Source organism: Myotis myotis, unplaced genomic scaffold, assembly GCF_014108235.1.
Source record: "Myotis myotis isolate mMyoMyo1 unplaced genomic scaffold, mMyoMyo1.p scaffold_m19_p_1, whole genome shotgun sequence".
NCBI classification, from domain to species: Eukaryota; Metazoa; Chordata; class Mammalia; order Chiroptera; family Vespertilionidae; genus Myotis; species Myotis myotis.
Window position 1 is genome coordinate 217,257,628 of NW_023416313.1, and position 17,051 is coordinate 217,274,678.

At 51.1% G+C, this 17,051-nt stretch overlaps 1 protein-coding gene across 4 annotated transcripts in view; it reads left to right on the forward strand.

The window, feature by feature from the left end:
* RIN3 (Ras and Rab interactor 3) overlaps positions 1 to 17,051 on the forward strand; it is a 111,471-nt gene that overhangs the window by 36,273 nt on the left and 58,147 nt on the right. For 3 of the 4 annotated variants that reach the window (XM_036315828.1, XM_036315845.1, XM_036315818.1), the window contains exon 3: positions 7,165 to 7,282. In XM_036315828.1, coding sequence (XP_036171721.1) covers positions 7,165 to 7,282 — 118 coding nt within the window. Of the gene's footprint in view, positions 1 to 2,403; positions 2,557 to 7,164; positions 7,283 to 17,051 lie in introns of all 4 variants that reach the window. The other variant, XM_036315837.1, reaches the window with a different exon arrangement.

Consider the following 17,051-nt stretch of genomic DNA (forward strand, 5'->3'; position numbering starts at 1 on the left):
GGAGAGTGGAGATCCAGGCCCTTTTTGCCCAAATATCTATGTGACCTTGACCATGTCCACCCCGTTCACCACTCCCCTTCTCCCCTCCCTGCAGCCTGCTTCTCTCTGATAAGGTGGGAACATATTGGCCCGATTTTTATTTTGTGTGTGTGTGTGTGTGTGTGTGTGTGTGTGTGTGTATCGAGAAACAAGGCAATCAAAAAGCCACCGTTATTCATCCTACACCCAAATGTGTGTTTGTTTTGTTTTTAGAAGTATTAGATTTATAGAAAAGTTGCTAAGGGAGTGCAGAGGGTTCCCTTATAGATCCCTCACCCGGTTTCTCTTGTTGACGTCTAACATTATTAGGGCACATTGGTCACAATGAATGAACCAAGACTGATACATCCGTGTCAACGAAAGCCCACAGTTTATTCAGATCCCCTTAGCTTTGGCCTAATGTCCTTGTTCTGCGCCAAGATCCCTTCCAGGGCACCGTGTCCTCGCCATGTCTCCTTGTCATCATGTCGCATGGCTGTGACAGTTTCTCAGACTTGGTTTTTGACGACCTTGACGGTTTTGAGGAGCACTGGTCGGACATTTTGTAGAATGCCCCTCAGCTGCGAGTCGTCCGATGGTTGTTAGACTGGGGTTATTCTCATCACATCATCTCAAGGGCACATTGTAGCAACATGATTCGTCACTGTTGATGTTGACCTTGGTCACCCGGCTAAGACCATTATTTGTCACTTCCTCCACGGTAAGGTTTCTCCTCTCCCCCTTCCATACTGTCCTCTTCAGAAGGAAGTCACTGTAGGAAAAAGTCACACTCCACCTCTTTGATTAGCCACATAAATTATTTGCAATTCTTCTGCGTAAGACATGTGTCTCTTCTTCCCCGTTTACTTATTTATTCAGTCATTGACTTATACCAATATGGACTCTGGATATTTATTTTATGCTGGGGGTTACAATCCAATACTACTTTATTTTGTTGCTCAAATTACTCCAGCGTTGGCCACCGGGAGCCTCTCCGTTGGCTCCTGTGTCCCTTGGACTTGCCCCCTTGTGTATGGGTTTTGTTTGTTTGCTCATTAGTTTTTTGGAGCCCTCCCTTACTTTCCGTCACTACCAGATGCTCCAGGCTTATCTTGTATTTTCTTGTGTGTTCTTGTTAATCCTCACCCAAGGATATTTTTCCATTGATGGAAGGGATGGGGAGAGATAGAGAGAAACATCAATGTGAGAGAGACACATTGATTGGTTGCCTCCCGCACGTGCCTGGACCAGGGCCGGGGATCGAGCCTGCGACCCAGGTATGTGCCCTTGACCAGAATTGAATCTGGGACCCTTTAGTCCTCAGGCCAATGTTCTATCCACTGAGCCAAACCAGGCAGGGCTCTCCCTGCAGGGGTCATGCAGGAGGCAGCCGATCAATGATCCTCCCTCCTCAAATATGTTTCTATCCCTCTCTCTCCCTTTCTCTCTGAAATCAATAAAAATATATTTTTTAAAAACCACCACATCTCAGCCTCAGCCTTAGAAATGCTGATTCTTTGGCTTGGAATGGGGCTCAGGCATCAGTGGGCTTTAAAAGCTCCCCAGGTGATTCTGTTGGGCAGCCAGGATTGAGAAAGCCCACTCCATGCTATGATACAGCTCCGGCGTCAGCCATGGGAAGGTGGGCCACATGCGTCCAGAGTGGGCTCCGACCACTGGATCACTGCCTCCACAGGCACAGCAGCCCCTGCACCCGTGGCCTCGAGAAGACTAGCCACTCCATTCCTGCCCTGATGGGCCTGATTGGAAAATATCCCCAAGCAACTGGAAAATAGTCCTAAAATAACGAAAGTGGAAACGCAGACAGCTCAGGATGGCCCAGGCCAAAGCGGCGAGTGAACACAAAACCATTTAGAGTCTCGAGTGTTGGGTCTTCATACGTTTGTATGGAGAGGAGGAAGGGCGCAGTGGCTGTAGACTTCTCTCCCTAAGCATCCCTGTGCCAGCTGTTACTGAAATCAGCTGGTTCCTCCAACCCCCATTGGCAAAGGTAGACAGGGAGGGGCTTCTGGGACCCGCTGACCCTGCCTCTGGCACTGCAGTCATTTATCTGTGAAACTAAACTCACCTTTGCGAAAGCCTCTTGGGGTCTGGGAAGGACCCCAGGTCACTATGCTGGGACAGGACCTGGGGTGGGGAGTATCCGACCCATGGGCCTTATCGCAAAATCCTCGTAGAGGGAAGAGAGGAGTCTGAGGCTGCGTGTTTATCTACCCCATGGCTATGTCACTACCTTCTGTTGCTTAACAAACTGCTCCAAAATTCAGTGACTTAAAACAGTCACCTTTGGATTTGCTCACAATTCTGTGGGTCAGCAGTTTGGGCTGAGTTCTGCTGAGCGGTTCTTCTGCTGATCTCTCCCAGGGTCAGCATGCAGCCACATCGTCTGGCAGTGTGACGAGCGGGCTGGCCTGAGATGACCTCACTCACATGTCCAGCGGTTGTGCCCGCTGTCGGCTGGTCCAGCAGACTCCAGCAGGCTCACTCAGGTGTCTTCACCTGGCTGTGGTCCGAAGGGTGAGCGTGGAAACTGACATTCCTCTGAGGCCTGGGCTCGGAACGCCACAGCGTCATTCCTGCTGCATTCTTTTGGTCCAAGCAAGGCCCGGGGCCACCCTGCCAGGTCTGGGGAAATAGACTTGCCCTCTGGATGAGAGAAGCTGCGAAGAATTTGTGGTCATTTTTAATCTGCCACTTCATGAATGGTCTTTGAGTCCTTTTTCTATCTCTTCGTTTGGATAAAGATTCATCATCATCATCATCTTATAAATAATTATTTATCAAATGAGATGATGCCTATAAAAATGCCTATAAAAATCTTAGCATGTGGTTTAGTGCTCGGTGAATGCTAGCAGTTTATCTGAGTAAGTATTATAATTTAAGTGCATACTCTGTGCCAGGCATTTCACATACACGATCAGCACTCCTCACAGCAACCCTGAAAGACAGGCATGATTACTTTCATGGGCACATGCAGAAACTGAGGCCCAGAGAAGTAAAAGGGACTCACCCACAGACCCATAGCTAGTAAGTGGCAGGGCTGGGATTCTAGTTGCACTGCACCTCCCAACAGTTACCTGCAGGGGGTAGAGAAAGAGAAGCAAGGGGGGCTGGGAGAATTTGCATACGGAACCCCCAAGCATGTTGGAGGAAGAGCTCTGGGTGGCCCACCCAGCACGTTTGCCCGCTCTGTGGGAAGCATCTCCTTAGAGGATAAGCAGTGGGCACTTGGTGAAGGTGGGGCCCCAGAGGAGCTCACACAGGTGGTCTCCCTCCTCGCAATGACCTTGGCTGCACTCCCCGGGTGTAAGTCCAGGAGACTCGCCGGAGCTTAGAATGCTTTGCAGGGGTCACTGCTCTGCCTTGTCTCCCAGTTTGCTGCACAGGGACACAGTTTTGATGCCGCGGTTACTTCCCAGAAGCGGCCCTGTGACTAGCTGTGCAGCTAAACCTCCCTGAAGGGGAAGAAGGAACAGGCCGTCTTATTCCAAAGGACAGTGGCCAGGGCAGACCACCGGCTGGGGTTCTGCCCACAGCGGGCACCTGTGAGGGCCCCTCCCCACCTGCCCCCACTAACTCGCAGCCTCTTATACCCGCAGCCCCCTTCCCCCAGTGCCTATCTTGGCTCTTCAGAGGAGAACCCCAGGCCTTGGCCACGGCAGAGGAGGTGCTATGTGAGGCTGTAGCCGTACGGACAGAGGTGGGAGTTCTGGTTCAGAGCTGAGGGGCTTTTCAGAGACCAGCCTGGGGAGTTTTCCACCCTTCACACCACCCCCGAGGAAGTAGATCACACAGGTGGTGGCAAGAGATAAGCGAGATGCTCACGGTGACGCCTGGGCCTGCATCCTGTGTCTGCACTTCCTGTCCACATGGCCTTGGGTTTCTTTGATCTGTCTATGCCCCACATCTTCATCCATCAGAGGGAACAGTAATGGTACCAACGCCATAGGCCTGCGGTGAGAGCTGGGTAATGCCCGGTGTGAGGTGCCTGGGCCGGAGCGCAGGCCTTAGCCGCTCTTTTAACTTGTGGCTCCATACCGTCCACTGGACCGCTCTCTCCAGGAAACCCCTCCTTCTTTCTTGCTCTTCTTTGCACAAAAACACGTGTGGTTCTAGATGGAGCCTGGGACTGGGAGCCTGAAGGGCAAAGCCCAGCAGCGGGGTGGGGGGTGGGGTCGTCTGTGGAGACACCCGTGTCCCATGAACCATGTTCCTGTGCAGTATCTCAGTTACTTCTCCCAGCCCTGAGGGCTTTGACTTCCTTCCTTGCTTCTGTGGGTGGTCTTCGGTGTTAGTAGCCCCATTTGCAGACCAGAACACTGAGGCTCAGGGAAGCCACAGAATTTCCCAGGCCCCCAGAACTCGTAGCTGGCTGCTCCCCTGGCTGGTTGCTGACAAGCCCTCATGCAAGCCCCCAGGCCTCTCCTGGTGGATCTGGGCCCATCAGCCTCCCTGCACACCAATGGATCACCAACCAGAGGCTCCTCTGAGCTTCAGGGTCCAGAGGTCTATTGGGGGAGGGGGGCCTGCAGTTCCAACCCCCTTTGAAACTCAGGGCCCACCAGGAGTCACCTGTTAGCTTAAACTCAGGTGCGGTAACGAGGGGCTATTTGTGAACTACAGAAGACACTCCTGTCCTATCACTCAGGAAATTCCAGGGGTTTCTGAAGCTTTGCCAGGAGAGGGGGACAAAGGCCAGATGTATTTTCGTAAATCACCCCCACGCTCACTCGTTCGCACACACACACCCTCCCTCCCGCTCCCTCGCTCACTGCTGGTTCCCACTTGGTCCTCTGAGGAAGAGGCAGCGTGACCTCTTTTCTCTGAAAGACCGCGTGCTGCTGGGGTCAGCTCAGAGCAAGGCCAGGTGTGCTGGGAGCCCAGCGTCGTCCCGGCATCTGGGAGTGAGCCACCTGCCTGCTGGATCCCCTGGGGAGGGTCCCTCCAGGGCGGGCCCCTTTGCAGGCAGTATCCCGCCTGCTCCTCATTTCTGCCCCCGGAAGCCTCCCTCCCATCCTCCTCTGTCCGCTCTGAGTTCTCACGCCCTCTGCATGCTCCAGGAGAGGGGCTGGTAAACGCATTGCCAACCCCCGTTCAGTGACTAAGGGGTTCTTGGTGTCACTGCTCCCCAGGGGACGGGCACCTGCAGGGAGAGCACATCCTTCAGGCAAGGGCACCCTCTGGGCTGGGCGGAGGGTAGTGCGGTGCTCGGGATCCAGAAGCTAAGGCCTGAGCTCAGATCCAGGGCCAGCACTTACTCACCTGTGGCCTTGGGCATGATTAATTCTCCAGGTTTCCTTCCCTGTACAATGGGGATAATAATAGCACCCACCCCCATGGCGTTAGTAAGAGAATTAACTGAGACCATGGAAAATAAGGAACTGGCGATAGGGCTTGGGGCGGAGGAGAGAGGCAATATGAGTTAGCTGTTACTATCAATAGTAACGATCTATAATAATAAAAGCATAATATGCTAATTAGACCGGATGTCCTTCCGGAGGAAGCCCGGGTCCCAGGTGCCAGAGGGAAGCCGGTGCCGGCACCTGGGGGGAAGGAAGACCTACTCTTGCACGAATTTTGTGCACCGGGCCTCTAGTATTATTGTAATGATTCATTAACAGTTATAGCAACATTGTATGAATAACAAAGAAATATGATCATAATAGTAACAGTAACCATGGCAGAGAATTAGGAGCATCACCAGGGGCTGATAGGACAGTGGGCCTCGGTGAGGAAAGGGGGGAAGGGCCATCTCAGTGGTCCTCCAGAGCCCCTCATGTGTGGGCCACGTCTCAGAGCTGTCCCAGCCCCCTCCCCAGTGCCCCCCACCCCACCTTCCCTCTGCTACTTTGGCGGGACTCCTGGTCTTCCCAGCTCTAGCCCGGGTGCGTGGGGCCTGACAGAGGAAAGCTTAGACCCGGGTGGGATGTGGAGGGAGGGATGGGGGGCTCAGTGACCAAGTCCTTTCTCAGGGAAGGAAGGAATGACCTTCCTTGGCCGAGGACACCCAGCCCCCCTCCTTGGGGGAGGCTGTGCCCCTGGAGGCGGGGATATTCTGGAAGGTGTCAATCATCGCCTGGAAGGAGGGCTGAGCTTGGGTGGGGCCAGCAGAGGCTAAAAAGGACATTTGAAACCACAGAGTTTGTGAATGAAGTGGGGACCCCTCCCCAGGATGGCCGTGGGAAGTGCAGCCCCTTCATTGAGCAGAAGCGCCAGAGAAGCAGAAGCGGGGTGGGGGGCACTGTAAACACCAGCTCTGGTTTAGATTCTGGTGACACTTGGTTACTAGAGAGAGACACATCCCCCAGGCTGAGAGGCAGCGTCTCATTCGACCCCAGCAAACCCCCAGGAGGAGAGAGGACAGGGCCCACCCGGTACACCAGGCCCAGAGGGGCAGGTACTCAGTCATCACAGCAGCCAGAGGAGAGGGGTCCCGTCAGGACCCGCGAGTGCCTCTGTTTCTTCATCTGTAAAATGGGGAGAACAACACAGCTCACGTCAGAGGGCTATTGATAGGAAGGAGCCAGTGAATGTATGCAAAGTATTGATAACAGTTCCTGTCGCAGAGACAGCTCTATGGTAATTATTAGCTATTTTTATTTCTCTGGGGAAAGTAGTGTGAATTGACCCATATCTGTGACCGCTTCCATCGGCCTCCCCAGGGTGTACATGCTGTGTGACTTGTGAGGACGAGTTGAAATCCAACCTGACTCCCGAACGTTAGAACTTTTCTAAGTGTAGACCCTGGACCACCACCCGGGTCAGACTCAGCTGATTCCGGACACACACCCCTCAACCGAACCAGCCTCTCTGAGGTGGGACATGGGACGCTGCAGGTTCAACACCCCTTGCCTAACTCTGTCTACGGCACAGAATTCTTTGGGAAACGTCGATTTAGTTGAACCCTGCTCTGTGGGCAAATGAGAAATTGAGATGCAGGAGCCAGGGGTCATGGGCTGGGTGACATGTGGCTCGTTGGCCAGAATCCCCCATTCTCCTGAGAGATGCTTGACTGTCCACCCTGCCTCCTTGTTTCTGGAACATTCCAGATGACTTCCATCTTTCTGTTGTCCTTCGAACCTCCCCCCACACGTTGGATTCACGCAGCCCCCTTCTCTGTTGCAGGCATTCCTGGTGCGCAGGGACAGCTGCTCGAAGCGCCTGGTGCTCTGTGTCCACTTCCCTTCCCTGAACGCGGGCTCGTCCGAGGTGCTCGAGTACACCGTCAAAGAAGAAAAATCGAGTGAGTACTGTCCTTCCGCTCTGGCCTCCGACCACAGCAGCAGATGCTGCAACCCTAACCACAGAGCCCCCCCTCAGGCCGGAGGGGTGTAGAATTAGAATCGGGGGGAGCTCTCAGCGCTGACGGGATTGGCAGGTCAGTGTCAGTTTCCGCTCACTGTGTCGCTGCTTGCTGGCTGGCTTCCTGGAGGCCGCTGTGGAGTTTCCTCCTGTCAGCTCAGGCTGGAGAGAGGCAAGAAATGGAGCAGGGACATCTGGGGCCCTGGGGCCTAGTGACAGCCCAGCACACACTCATGATCTCGGACAAGTCACTGAACCTCTCTGGGCCTCTGTTTTCTCGTCTGTGAAATGGGCATGGAAGTCACCTCCTGCCTGTGCCTCAGGGCCTTCATGAGGGTCAAGTGGGCAGGCGCTTCGAAAGACAAAACTCCTGTGTGTGCACAGGGCTGCCAGGGGCGGGCTTGCACCTCAGTGGGAAAATGTTTTGGGACCCCCAATCCAGGGTGGGTTTGTTCTGAGACACAGTGAGAGCGTTTGGACTTCCCCCTCCTCTCATGGGCCACGCCCTGTATTAAGGGCCCAAAAGCCTGTTAGAAGAATCTGAGGAATATGCCAAGTACCAGCTTAGATCCTCTTATAACTGGATCCAGGGTGTGTGGGCAGCTTTTTACTCTTAGTTAGCAATAGTGACAACAGTTAAAGAAAATAAAATAGCCCTAGCTGGTTTGGCTCAGTGAATAAAGCATCGGCCTGTCTCTCTCACATTGATGTTTCTCTCTTTCTGTCTCTCCCTCCCCCTCCACTCTCTCTAAAAATCAATAGGAAAATATCCTCGGGTGAGGATTAACCAAAAATTAATAATAATAATAAATAAAATATGTATTAAGTAGTATTATATAAGTATTATAGGTATATTCTATATACCTATAGAATATACCTATAGAATAGGTATAGAATAGGTATTATCTAAATATTTTAAAATATTTATTAAATATTGTAGAAAGCTTGTTTCCTAAGAGGCACTTATGCCCGACACTGGGACTATGCCAAGATGAATAAGAGAGCCCTGGCTTCCAGGGTCTCCCAGTCTAATAGAGGGTGGGGCGTTGTGGGTGATAAAGGCAGACACCTGCACCTGCTGTGCAGTGTGACAGGTGTGACTGCAAGGGGACCCCGGGCTGAGGGGCACAGAGGCCACAAATATCGAATGAATTCAAAGAGTCTGGAGGATTTGGCTAGAAATAAATGATAGAGATTCAGTCAACAGGCCAGGCAAAAACCCAGAAATGTTCCAAAGAAGAAAGAAAAGTTGAGAATTCTTACAATATAGAGCACATTCTTGAACATTATCGGCCCTGCATTCTTAGCCCTAGGACCGCTCCAGGGCCATTACTGATGTCAGGTGACCTGGAGGATGGGAGCCAGGAGGTCTGGCCATGTCCAGTGGTCAGGATGATGTCATGTGGTCTGGCTGCGCGAGCCCTTGGGGAGATCATCGGAAGGTTATCTGGAGGTCTGGTATGTGTGCCGATGTATGGCCAGGCTTCGATGCAGGACGGGGAAGTTCAAAACATTTACGTTCCAGGCTCGTTAGAACAAGAGTAGAATCGCTTCCTCATACCTCAGCCTGCTCGATTCTGGTAATTTAGCAGCTGGCCTACAGTGACTGCATTTATTTCTTCAGCCGGTTCCTCACAGACCATGGTGGGAAGGATTTGGGAGGTGCCAGCAGGAGGGGACCCAGGCTGGGTCCTAAGAGTGAGTGTACGAGACAAAGGCTAATTTTCTAGCTCGGGATTTGGAGGAGAAAGTGAAGGAAGAGGTTGGTTCCCGCTCTTGGGGTCCTTTTTATGGAGACCAGGACTCACGAAGAATGGGTAAAACAGAACTCACTCTTTTGTGTGCTCAACAGATTGTTATTAAGCATCTACTCTGTGTCAGGCGCTGTCCTACCACTGGGGACACAGCAGGAAATAACACCCAGTCCCTGCCTCTCAGAGCTTAGGTTGGGGTGGGAGGAGGAGACAGCAAGGAAACCATATTGGGTGGCTGTCAGTCAGATGGAGTCAGATGGAGTCAGAGCTATGCAGAAGGTGGAGGTGGGAAGATCAGCCAGCTGCTGGGATAATGATAAAAAGGTGTAATGGCTTAAGCATAGAAGAGGCTAGTTTCCCACTCATGTGCACGATTCCTGGTTCGCGGGTAAGGCTCAGGGATCCTGGCTGATGGAGGCTCTGCCACCTTCAGCACAGCTTCCAGTTTCCCATGGTTGACTCCACCCAATAGGCTGGAAGGGGAAACCGCCTGGAGGAGGCTTGTGGGAGGATTTACCAAGTCCTGGAAGTGTTACCTGTGCTTGTATTCCATTGGCTAGAACCAGTCATGTGACCATACCTAACTACAAGGGAGCCTGGGAAATGTGGTCCAGATGTGTGTCCAGGCAGAAGCAGAGGGCCTGGATTTTGGTGAACTGCTAGAGTCTAAGGTTACAGAGTGTGTAAGGTTGTTAATTTATATAGCAAACGTTAGTGACCCTGCATCCTGCAGTGTCCAGCAGGAAAGGAAGTGTAGGAATCTCAAAGAAGAAAGAAACAATGTCATAGTCTCCCCAGATCAAATATCTAGCACCCTCTACCGACTGCAGGAGGGGTGAAGTTGTTTGGGGCAACTACTGCTCTCTAAGAACCCTTTCTCTGACGGTCTCAGCAGGTGCCTCTGGGGCTGCAGACACCCTGGGTGCTCTCTTGAGGTCATGGGAGAGGGACAGACATGAGCCTATCTGCTTGTGGACTTGTGTAGTCCTCCCTCTTGATGAGAGTAACCAGGCTTTGGGAACTGACCTAGACACTAGTTAGCTACTACAATCCTTTAGAAACCCAACGGCCAAATGTACTTTAAATTTTAACACCGAACTCAGGAAAGTAGCTGGAAGTGGGGAGTAGTGATGTGCTGAGCCTGTTACACGCCAACGTGTGCTCTAGAAGTTCAAGGGGGGGGGGAGCATGGTTCAAGGTCAGGCTGATCGGGAAGGCTTCTCGGAGGAAGAGGGAATCGGGCTGCACCGATGGAGAGTCTGGAAGTTCTGCTCTTCTCCTTTGCCCCGCTGCTTCTTTCCCATCTCTCTGCCCCAGCCTCCAGGGCAATCCCTTCTAGGTGCCTCCAACCCAATCCACCCCCCAGCTGCCCTGGCCTCTTGGAGCTTCGTCAGAAAGCATGCACAAGCCTGCCCAATGGGACCAGGACACCGTGTCTGGTGGCATGTCTCATTTCTGACGGGGAATCGAACCATGACCTCCTGATGCATAGGTCGATGCTCAACTGCTGAACCATGGCCAGCCAGGTTCATTTTCCATTTTTAAACTTTTAAAAAGTTCAGCACCCAGCTTTGCTGAAAAGACTCTCAACACCCAAACCAAAAATCCTTTATGTAACATAACTCTTCTAATCTTGATTTGTGTCCATTCACTGTAACCACACAGATGTTGTCTATAAGTTTGTACGTGTTTTGTTTTGCTCTTTCTTTATGTTACTTCACTGCTCCCCATACGTCTGATCCCTGAGGTCTCCCCTGCCCCAGACCCAGACAATAGCAGGAGAGCAGCAGGTAATGGGTATCTTTGCCATGTTGCTTCGCTGAGCCTACCCTTTTCCTTATCTTCCTGTTCGGTGGTTTCCTCCCCAGCATCGTGCTGGAAACAACACAGCCTGTGTTGGAACCCAGGGCTGCTTTTACTACCTGTGTGACTTTGGGCACCAGACTCCTGCAATGGGAGTGATAGCGGTGCCTCCCCCAGAGGGTGCAGGAAGGAGTTAGTGTGTCTGAAGTGCCTAGGGCCCTAGCCAGTTTGGCTCAGTGGATAGAGCGTCGGCCTGAAGGTTCGATTCTGGTCAGGGGCACATGCCCCGGGTTGCGGGCTTGATCCCCAGTAGGGGGCATGCAAGAGGCAGCCAATCAATGATTCTCTCTCATCATTGATGTTTCTATCTCTCTCCCTCTCCCTTCCTCTCTGAAATAAATAAAAATATTTTTTTAAATAAATAAATAAAGTGCTTAGGACAGGGAGCCTCTCTCCACTTGGTAGATGGGATGCTGCCTGATTCATGAATCGCTCAATAAAGCCAATTAGATCTTTAAAAAAAAAAAAGATAATAAAGTTCTTAGGGTAGTACGGGGAACAATAAAAGTTAGTGTTTGATGTCGTTGTGGTTGTTAATCCTCCTGCAGGATTAAGCCAAAAGGAGGAGTGGAATGAGCCTACTACACACGTGGTTTCAGGGCTCTGGGTAAGTCCCAGTGTGTACTCGGGGACTACTTTGTGGTCCGTCTTGGGAGGTGGGAGCCATTAGCCTCCTGAGTCCTCCTGCGGCTCTGGTGGCTGCAGTGAGGGGCAGCCTGAGGAGGAAGTGGGCAGGGAAAGACCCAGGGCCTAGAACTGGGGCCTTTTGTTGGGATTCCCCACCCAAAGCTGAGGCCAAGGAAGGAGACAAGGGGATCCCCCAAAAGTGGGTGGTCAGTGTCATCTGTGGCCCCGCTCTGTTTGCTCTGAGGGAGAAAGACTCCCCTGGACCACCTCTATGAGTCTGTGTGCTTGGATTGCCTCTGGTCCCTTGTTCAGAGTTTCTTTGCAAAACCCTGAAGCAGTCAGCTCAGACTAGTTACGCCACAATAACAAACACCCTAAACTACAGTGGCTTGCGCGCAGGTATGTATACACAGAGAGTAGCATGAGTTCTGTTTTTCTCTCATGTTGCATGTCAGCTGAGGCTCTTTATAAAAAAATCTTCATTCTGCAATTGGGGCTGAAAGAGCAGCCCAGGCATGTGCCCTGACTGGGAATCAAACCTTGACCCCCTGGTTCATAGGTCAATGCTCAACTACTGAGCCACACTGGCCGGGCAGGGGCACCTTTTAAACCAAGGAGGGGAAATGCTAGCTGAATCCTCCTGCAGCAGAGATCTGTATGTATGGGCCGCTCAAGAGTGTCACCCAGAATGACTTTGAAGTCCACACGGGAACATTGCATTGGTGCTCTTGGGTTTGACCCCTTCACCAGCTGACCCATTATCTTAGAGAGATATTTACACCTGCATTTGCACCAAAATGTGTTAAGTCCAAAAAAAAAAAAGGTCAGGAACGTTTATTAAAGTCGGGTTGGAATGGAGAAGCAGCTCTTGCTGTGTTAGCAGGGGCGGTATTGCCTCACGGTGGGTTTGGCGCTCTTGGCAATGCCAGCCTCTTTGGAGAGAGTATGAGCTTTGGAAAGGCAGGCAGTTCCAGGTCTGTCTCTGTCTTGGTCTCTGTCACCTGACTGCCTGCCTTCCCCCTTGGCCTGGGTCTTAGGGTTAGAAAACCTGGATTTGTATTCGGTTCTGCTGCTTAACCGAAGCAAGTGGTTTGACTTCAGGGCCTCACTGTCATCCACCACAAATGGGTTAATGATGCCTCCAAAGGAACTGTTATGAGAAACTGATAAGAAATCATATGAACATATTGAAAACCTGGCAGACATGCAAGAGTGAGCTGAATACTGCGGCATGCGTGCATTTGTGAATATATGTAGCCAGCATCCGTGGAGCCCTGGGCTGGGATAAGACCAGGTTCTACTCTTAAAAGGCTCACTTGGGTAGCTGAGTAGATTGGGGCAAGAATGGAAGAAACGCGGCAAGTGCTTTTACAAGTGCTTTGTGGCTCTCATGGGTCCCTGTGTGGAGGCTCAGCTGGTCCTGGGAGGATTTCCCCACATCTAGAACTTGTAAGGAGATGTTTCTAGGGGACTTAGCTTTGGGTTGGTTTATTTTTCCCAAAAGGAGAAGCCAATTGTTGCCTCCCAGATTAGTTTTGCTCGGGGAGTTTCCAGGCAGCTTCCCCAGGTTGAAGAGTGAGCAGCTTTAGGACCAGTGTGAGCTTTGCAAAGCCAGGGGTAAGTGTCAATGAATTGGGTTCTAATATGGCTCCCGCGGTAGCTTGCTACATGACTTTAAGCAAGTCACTCAGTGTCTCTGGGCATCCTGACCTCACCCAGCAAGAGATGGATACAAAATGCTCTGGAAATGCAAAAAGTTAAAGATAAAGAGAATCTTAAAAGCAGCAAGAGAAAAGCAGTTCGTTACCTACAAGAGAGCTCGCATAAGACTATCAGCTGATTTCTCAACAGAAACTTTGCAGGCCAGAAAGGAGTGGCAAGAAATATTCAAAGTGATGAAAAGCAAGGACCTACTACCAAGATAACTGTACCCAGAAAAGCTATCATTTAAAATCAAAGGACAGATAAAGAGCTTCACAGACAAGAAAAAAACTAAAGGAGTTCATCACCATCAGACCAGTGTTTCATGAAATGTTAAAGGGTTTTCTTTAAGAAGAAGGGAAAAAAAGGTAAAAAGAAAAATAAAATGGCAATAAATACATATCTATCAACAATTGAATCTAAAAAAAAACAAAATAAATGAACAAGCAGAACAGAAACAGACTCATAGATATAGAGAATATTTTGATGGTTGCCAGATGGGAAGGGGGTCGTGGTGAGGGGAGGGGGGAGGGACGGTGAAAATGGTGAAGGGATTAAGAAATACAAATTGGTAGTTACAGAACAGTCATGGGGATGTAAAGTACAACACAGGGAACATAGTCAATAATATCCTGAAAACTACATATGGTGTCAGGTGGGTATGAGATTTACCACTTAGTGTGTTATGTAATGTCTAATCACTGGGTGTACACTGAAACTAATATAATAAAAAAATGCCTTGGAAGGATAAAGGCCCACACAGAGAAGGTGCTGTTCTTCATTTACTTGGCCCAGGCACCTGGATTATAAAGCCTCGCCACCGCCAAGGAAAATACAGGATGCTCAGTGCCCAGGGAGCCCACCTGGCCTCCTGGAAAGTCCTGTTATTATGCCTGTCCCATCAACTTCTCCTTTCTGCCCAAACTACTTAAAGAAGCAGTCAGAGGTGAGGCCTTCTGGAAAGTTCTGTAGAAATGGACTGGTATCTTTGCAGCTCTTTGTGTCCATCTCTGTCCTTTGTGTCCTTATCTGTCGAGAATCAATGATTAGTCTGTGCTGCTTTGACCAGCAGTCCTGATCCTGTTACATACCTTTTGTTGTGCTTGCGGCTGTCTTGGCCTTGGTTTGCACAGTGGAAACTTTTAGGGAACTTGCCGGGCAAAACTTCCCCTGCTGGGATGTTCCTTTAATGTAGTCATTGTTGCCAGCCCAGGCTGCCCTGAGCAGCCCCCAGGGCAGACCCAGTTCCCCCATAACTAGGCCTTACCCATGCCATTCTATCCAGCCTTCCCAGTTATTGGGGACCCACTGTGTACCAGGCACGGGGGGCTTCCATAGAATCCATCCCTCTGGCCCTCACCACAGCCCTAGGAAGCAGGTGCCAGGACCCCCATTTTAGCTGAGGAAATGGTGCCCAAGGAGGGAAGTGGGGTTGAACTGGGGCTGTTAACTCCACTTTCACCTGAGCCAGGTGGTTTCTTAGCCGGTCTTGCATGGCCCTTATGCACATGGCTCTCCAAGTCAGAGGAGGTGGAGGACGCCAGAGAGGGAGGTAGAGCAGTGATCAAATACACCGAAGAACTCCAGGGTTACCCTAGCATCAGAGGCCTAAGCTAAGATTACACCCCAGGGCTCGATGTGCATTGCAAAGAACCAGAGCTGGACAGAGAGGTGGCAGACAGGGACTGGAAGGCTTCAACAGGTGAGGGGGGTCTCGAGAGTCAGTGAAGTCACCTGAGCTTCAGGTCTCTTAATGATTCTGGCTCTCTTGTTGTTGTTGTTGTCATCAGTATTACAGATATCCCCCCATCCTCCCCTTTTTCCCACCACCACATAACCCCTGCCCCACCCCGGTCTTCCCCCACTATTGTCTGTGTCCATGGGTTATGCATGTATGCATATATGATCTTTGGTGAATCTCTTCCACTCCCCTCCCCACTGATCTCTGTTATTCTGTTCCATGCATCCATGCCTCTGGACCTGTTCTGTTCATCAGTTTATTTGGTTGATTAGATTCCACATTTAAGTGAGATCATGCGATGCGTGTCTTTCTCTAACTGGCTTATTTCGCTTAGCATAGTAGTCTCCAGGTCCTTCCATGCCGTCGAAAAGGGTGATGGTTCTTGCTCCTAAGGACCATCTCAAAGTGGACTTGTCTCTGAGCTGTGGCTTTGGTGGCATGCAGGAGCTGGCTCCTTTCAGCCCGCGAGAGTTCATTGTGCCCCTCTCTCCCCCCGTCAGCCTGGCAGGAGTATTTACATTATGGAAATTGACAAATGCTGTAAATCGGGGCTTTCTCTCTGGAGAGCTTGTTGCTAACCATGTCCCAGCACCCCACTGCTGATTCCTCGTCTGTAAAGTGGACAGTAATGTCCACCTTATGGAACCATTGGGAGGTGACGTATGGGTGAGCGTTTTGCAAACTAAAGTGTGATGTGTGTATAGAGATGATGTAGGTATTCAAATGTTATAATTTTTACATGAAAAGATGTATCTTTAGGAAAAGGGGGACTGTATCTTTGCAGAAACATGAAATAAATTGAATCAGGGAGAGGTATGACAGGTGTAATGTAGTTCCCCAGAGAAATCATGGGATGACATTTGAGTCCTAGAATAGAAACACTATCGTGTGGCAGATAAAAGTGGCTATACTTTCACTGACACTCTTCCCATCAGGAGCTGAAGGCTGTGGCCCCTCCCCTTGAATCTGGGTGGCCTGGGACTGCTGTGGCCAATGGAATAAGGTGAAATGATACTATGCCAGGTCTGTGTGCAGTTAGGAGAACTGGCAGCCCCTGCTTGGACTCTGGGAGCCTGAGTTTCCAAGTAAGAAGTCCAGTGATGGAGCGACCACCTGGAGAGGCTCCAACACTGTAGGGAGAGGGAGAGAGCCCCAAGGGGGCCCGGCTGAGGCTAGTCTTCTGCTGTCCTGCCAAGGCGCCAGGTGAAGGCTTCTGGACCCTGTGGACTAGAACAGTCCCCACCTGAATGCCACCCAGCGACCGAGTCAGTGCCACGAGGAGCGGAAGAGTCTCCCGGCTGAGCTCCGCGGGGGCTTCTGAAACTCGGCGCCTGGCATGTGGGGTGGGGTCATCCTGTGCTGTGGAGGCCGTCCTGCGCACTGTGGGATAGTTAGCAGCATCGCTGGCCTCTGCCCACTAGTAGTATCACTCCCACCCCCAGATGTGACAACCTGAAATATCTCCACACTCCCAGCTGTGCCCTGGGGGCAAATGTGCTCCTGGCTGAGAGCATCACTCAGGGCTCTGCCGCCCAGTGTGGCAGCCACGGGCCGTGGGGCTGTTGAACCCTTGCGATGGGGTGAGTCTGAACTGAGGTGTGCTGTTCATGTGAAAACACACCAGATTTGAACACTGAGTGTGAGAAAAGGAACATAAAGCGCCTCATTATGTTTATGGTTCGTTGAAGTGATAATATTTTGGATATCTCGGGTTAAAGAGAATATACGATGGAGATTAATGTCACCTATTTTCTGTTTACTGTCTCTGATGTGACTGTGGAACACTGAGCACTGCACGTGGAGCCCCCGTCGTATTTCCACTAGGCAGCAGGGCCTAGAGAACGGCAGCCTGTGTGCTGGGTGAGAGCATGGACCGCGGAGTCAGGCTTGCTCACGGTCACGTCCTGGCATCATTGCTCCCCAGCTCTGTGACGATAGAAAACCACTTAACCTGTCTGTCTCACAGCTCATAAGTGGCGGTTACTTGCTTCTAGACCTCAGATCAAAATTCCCAGACTCTGGGG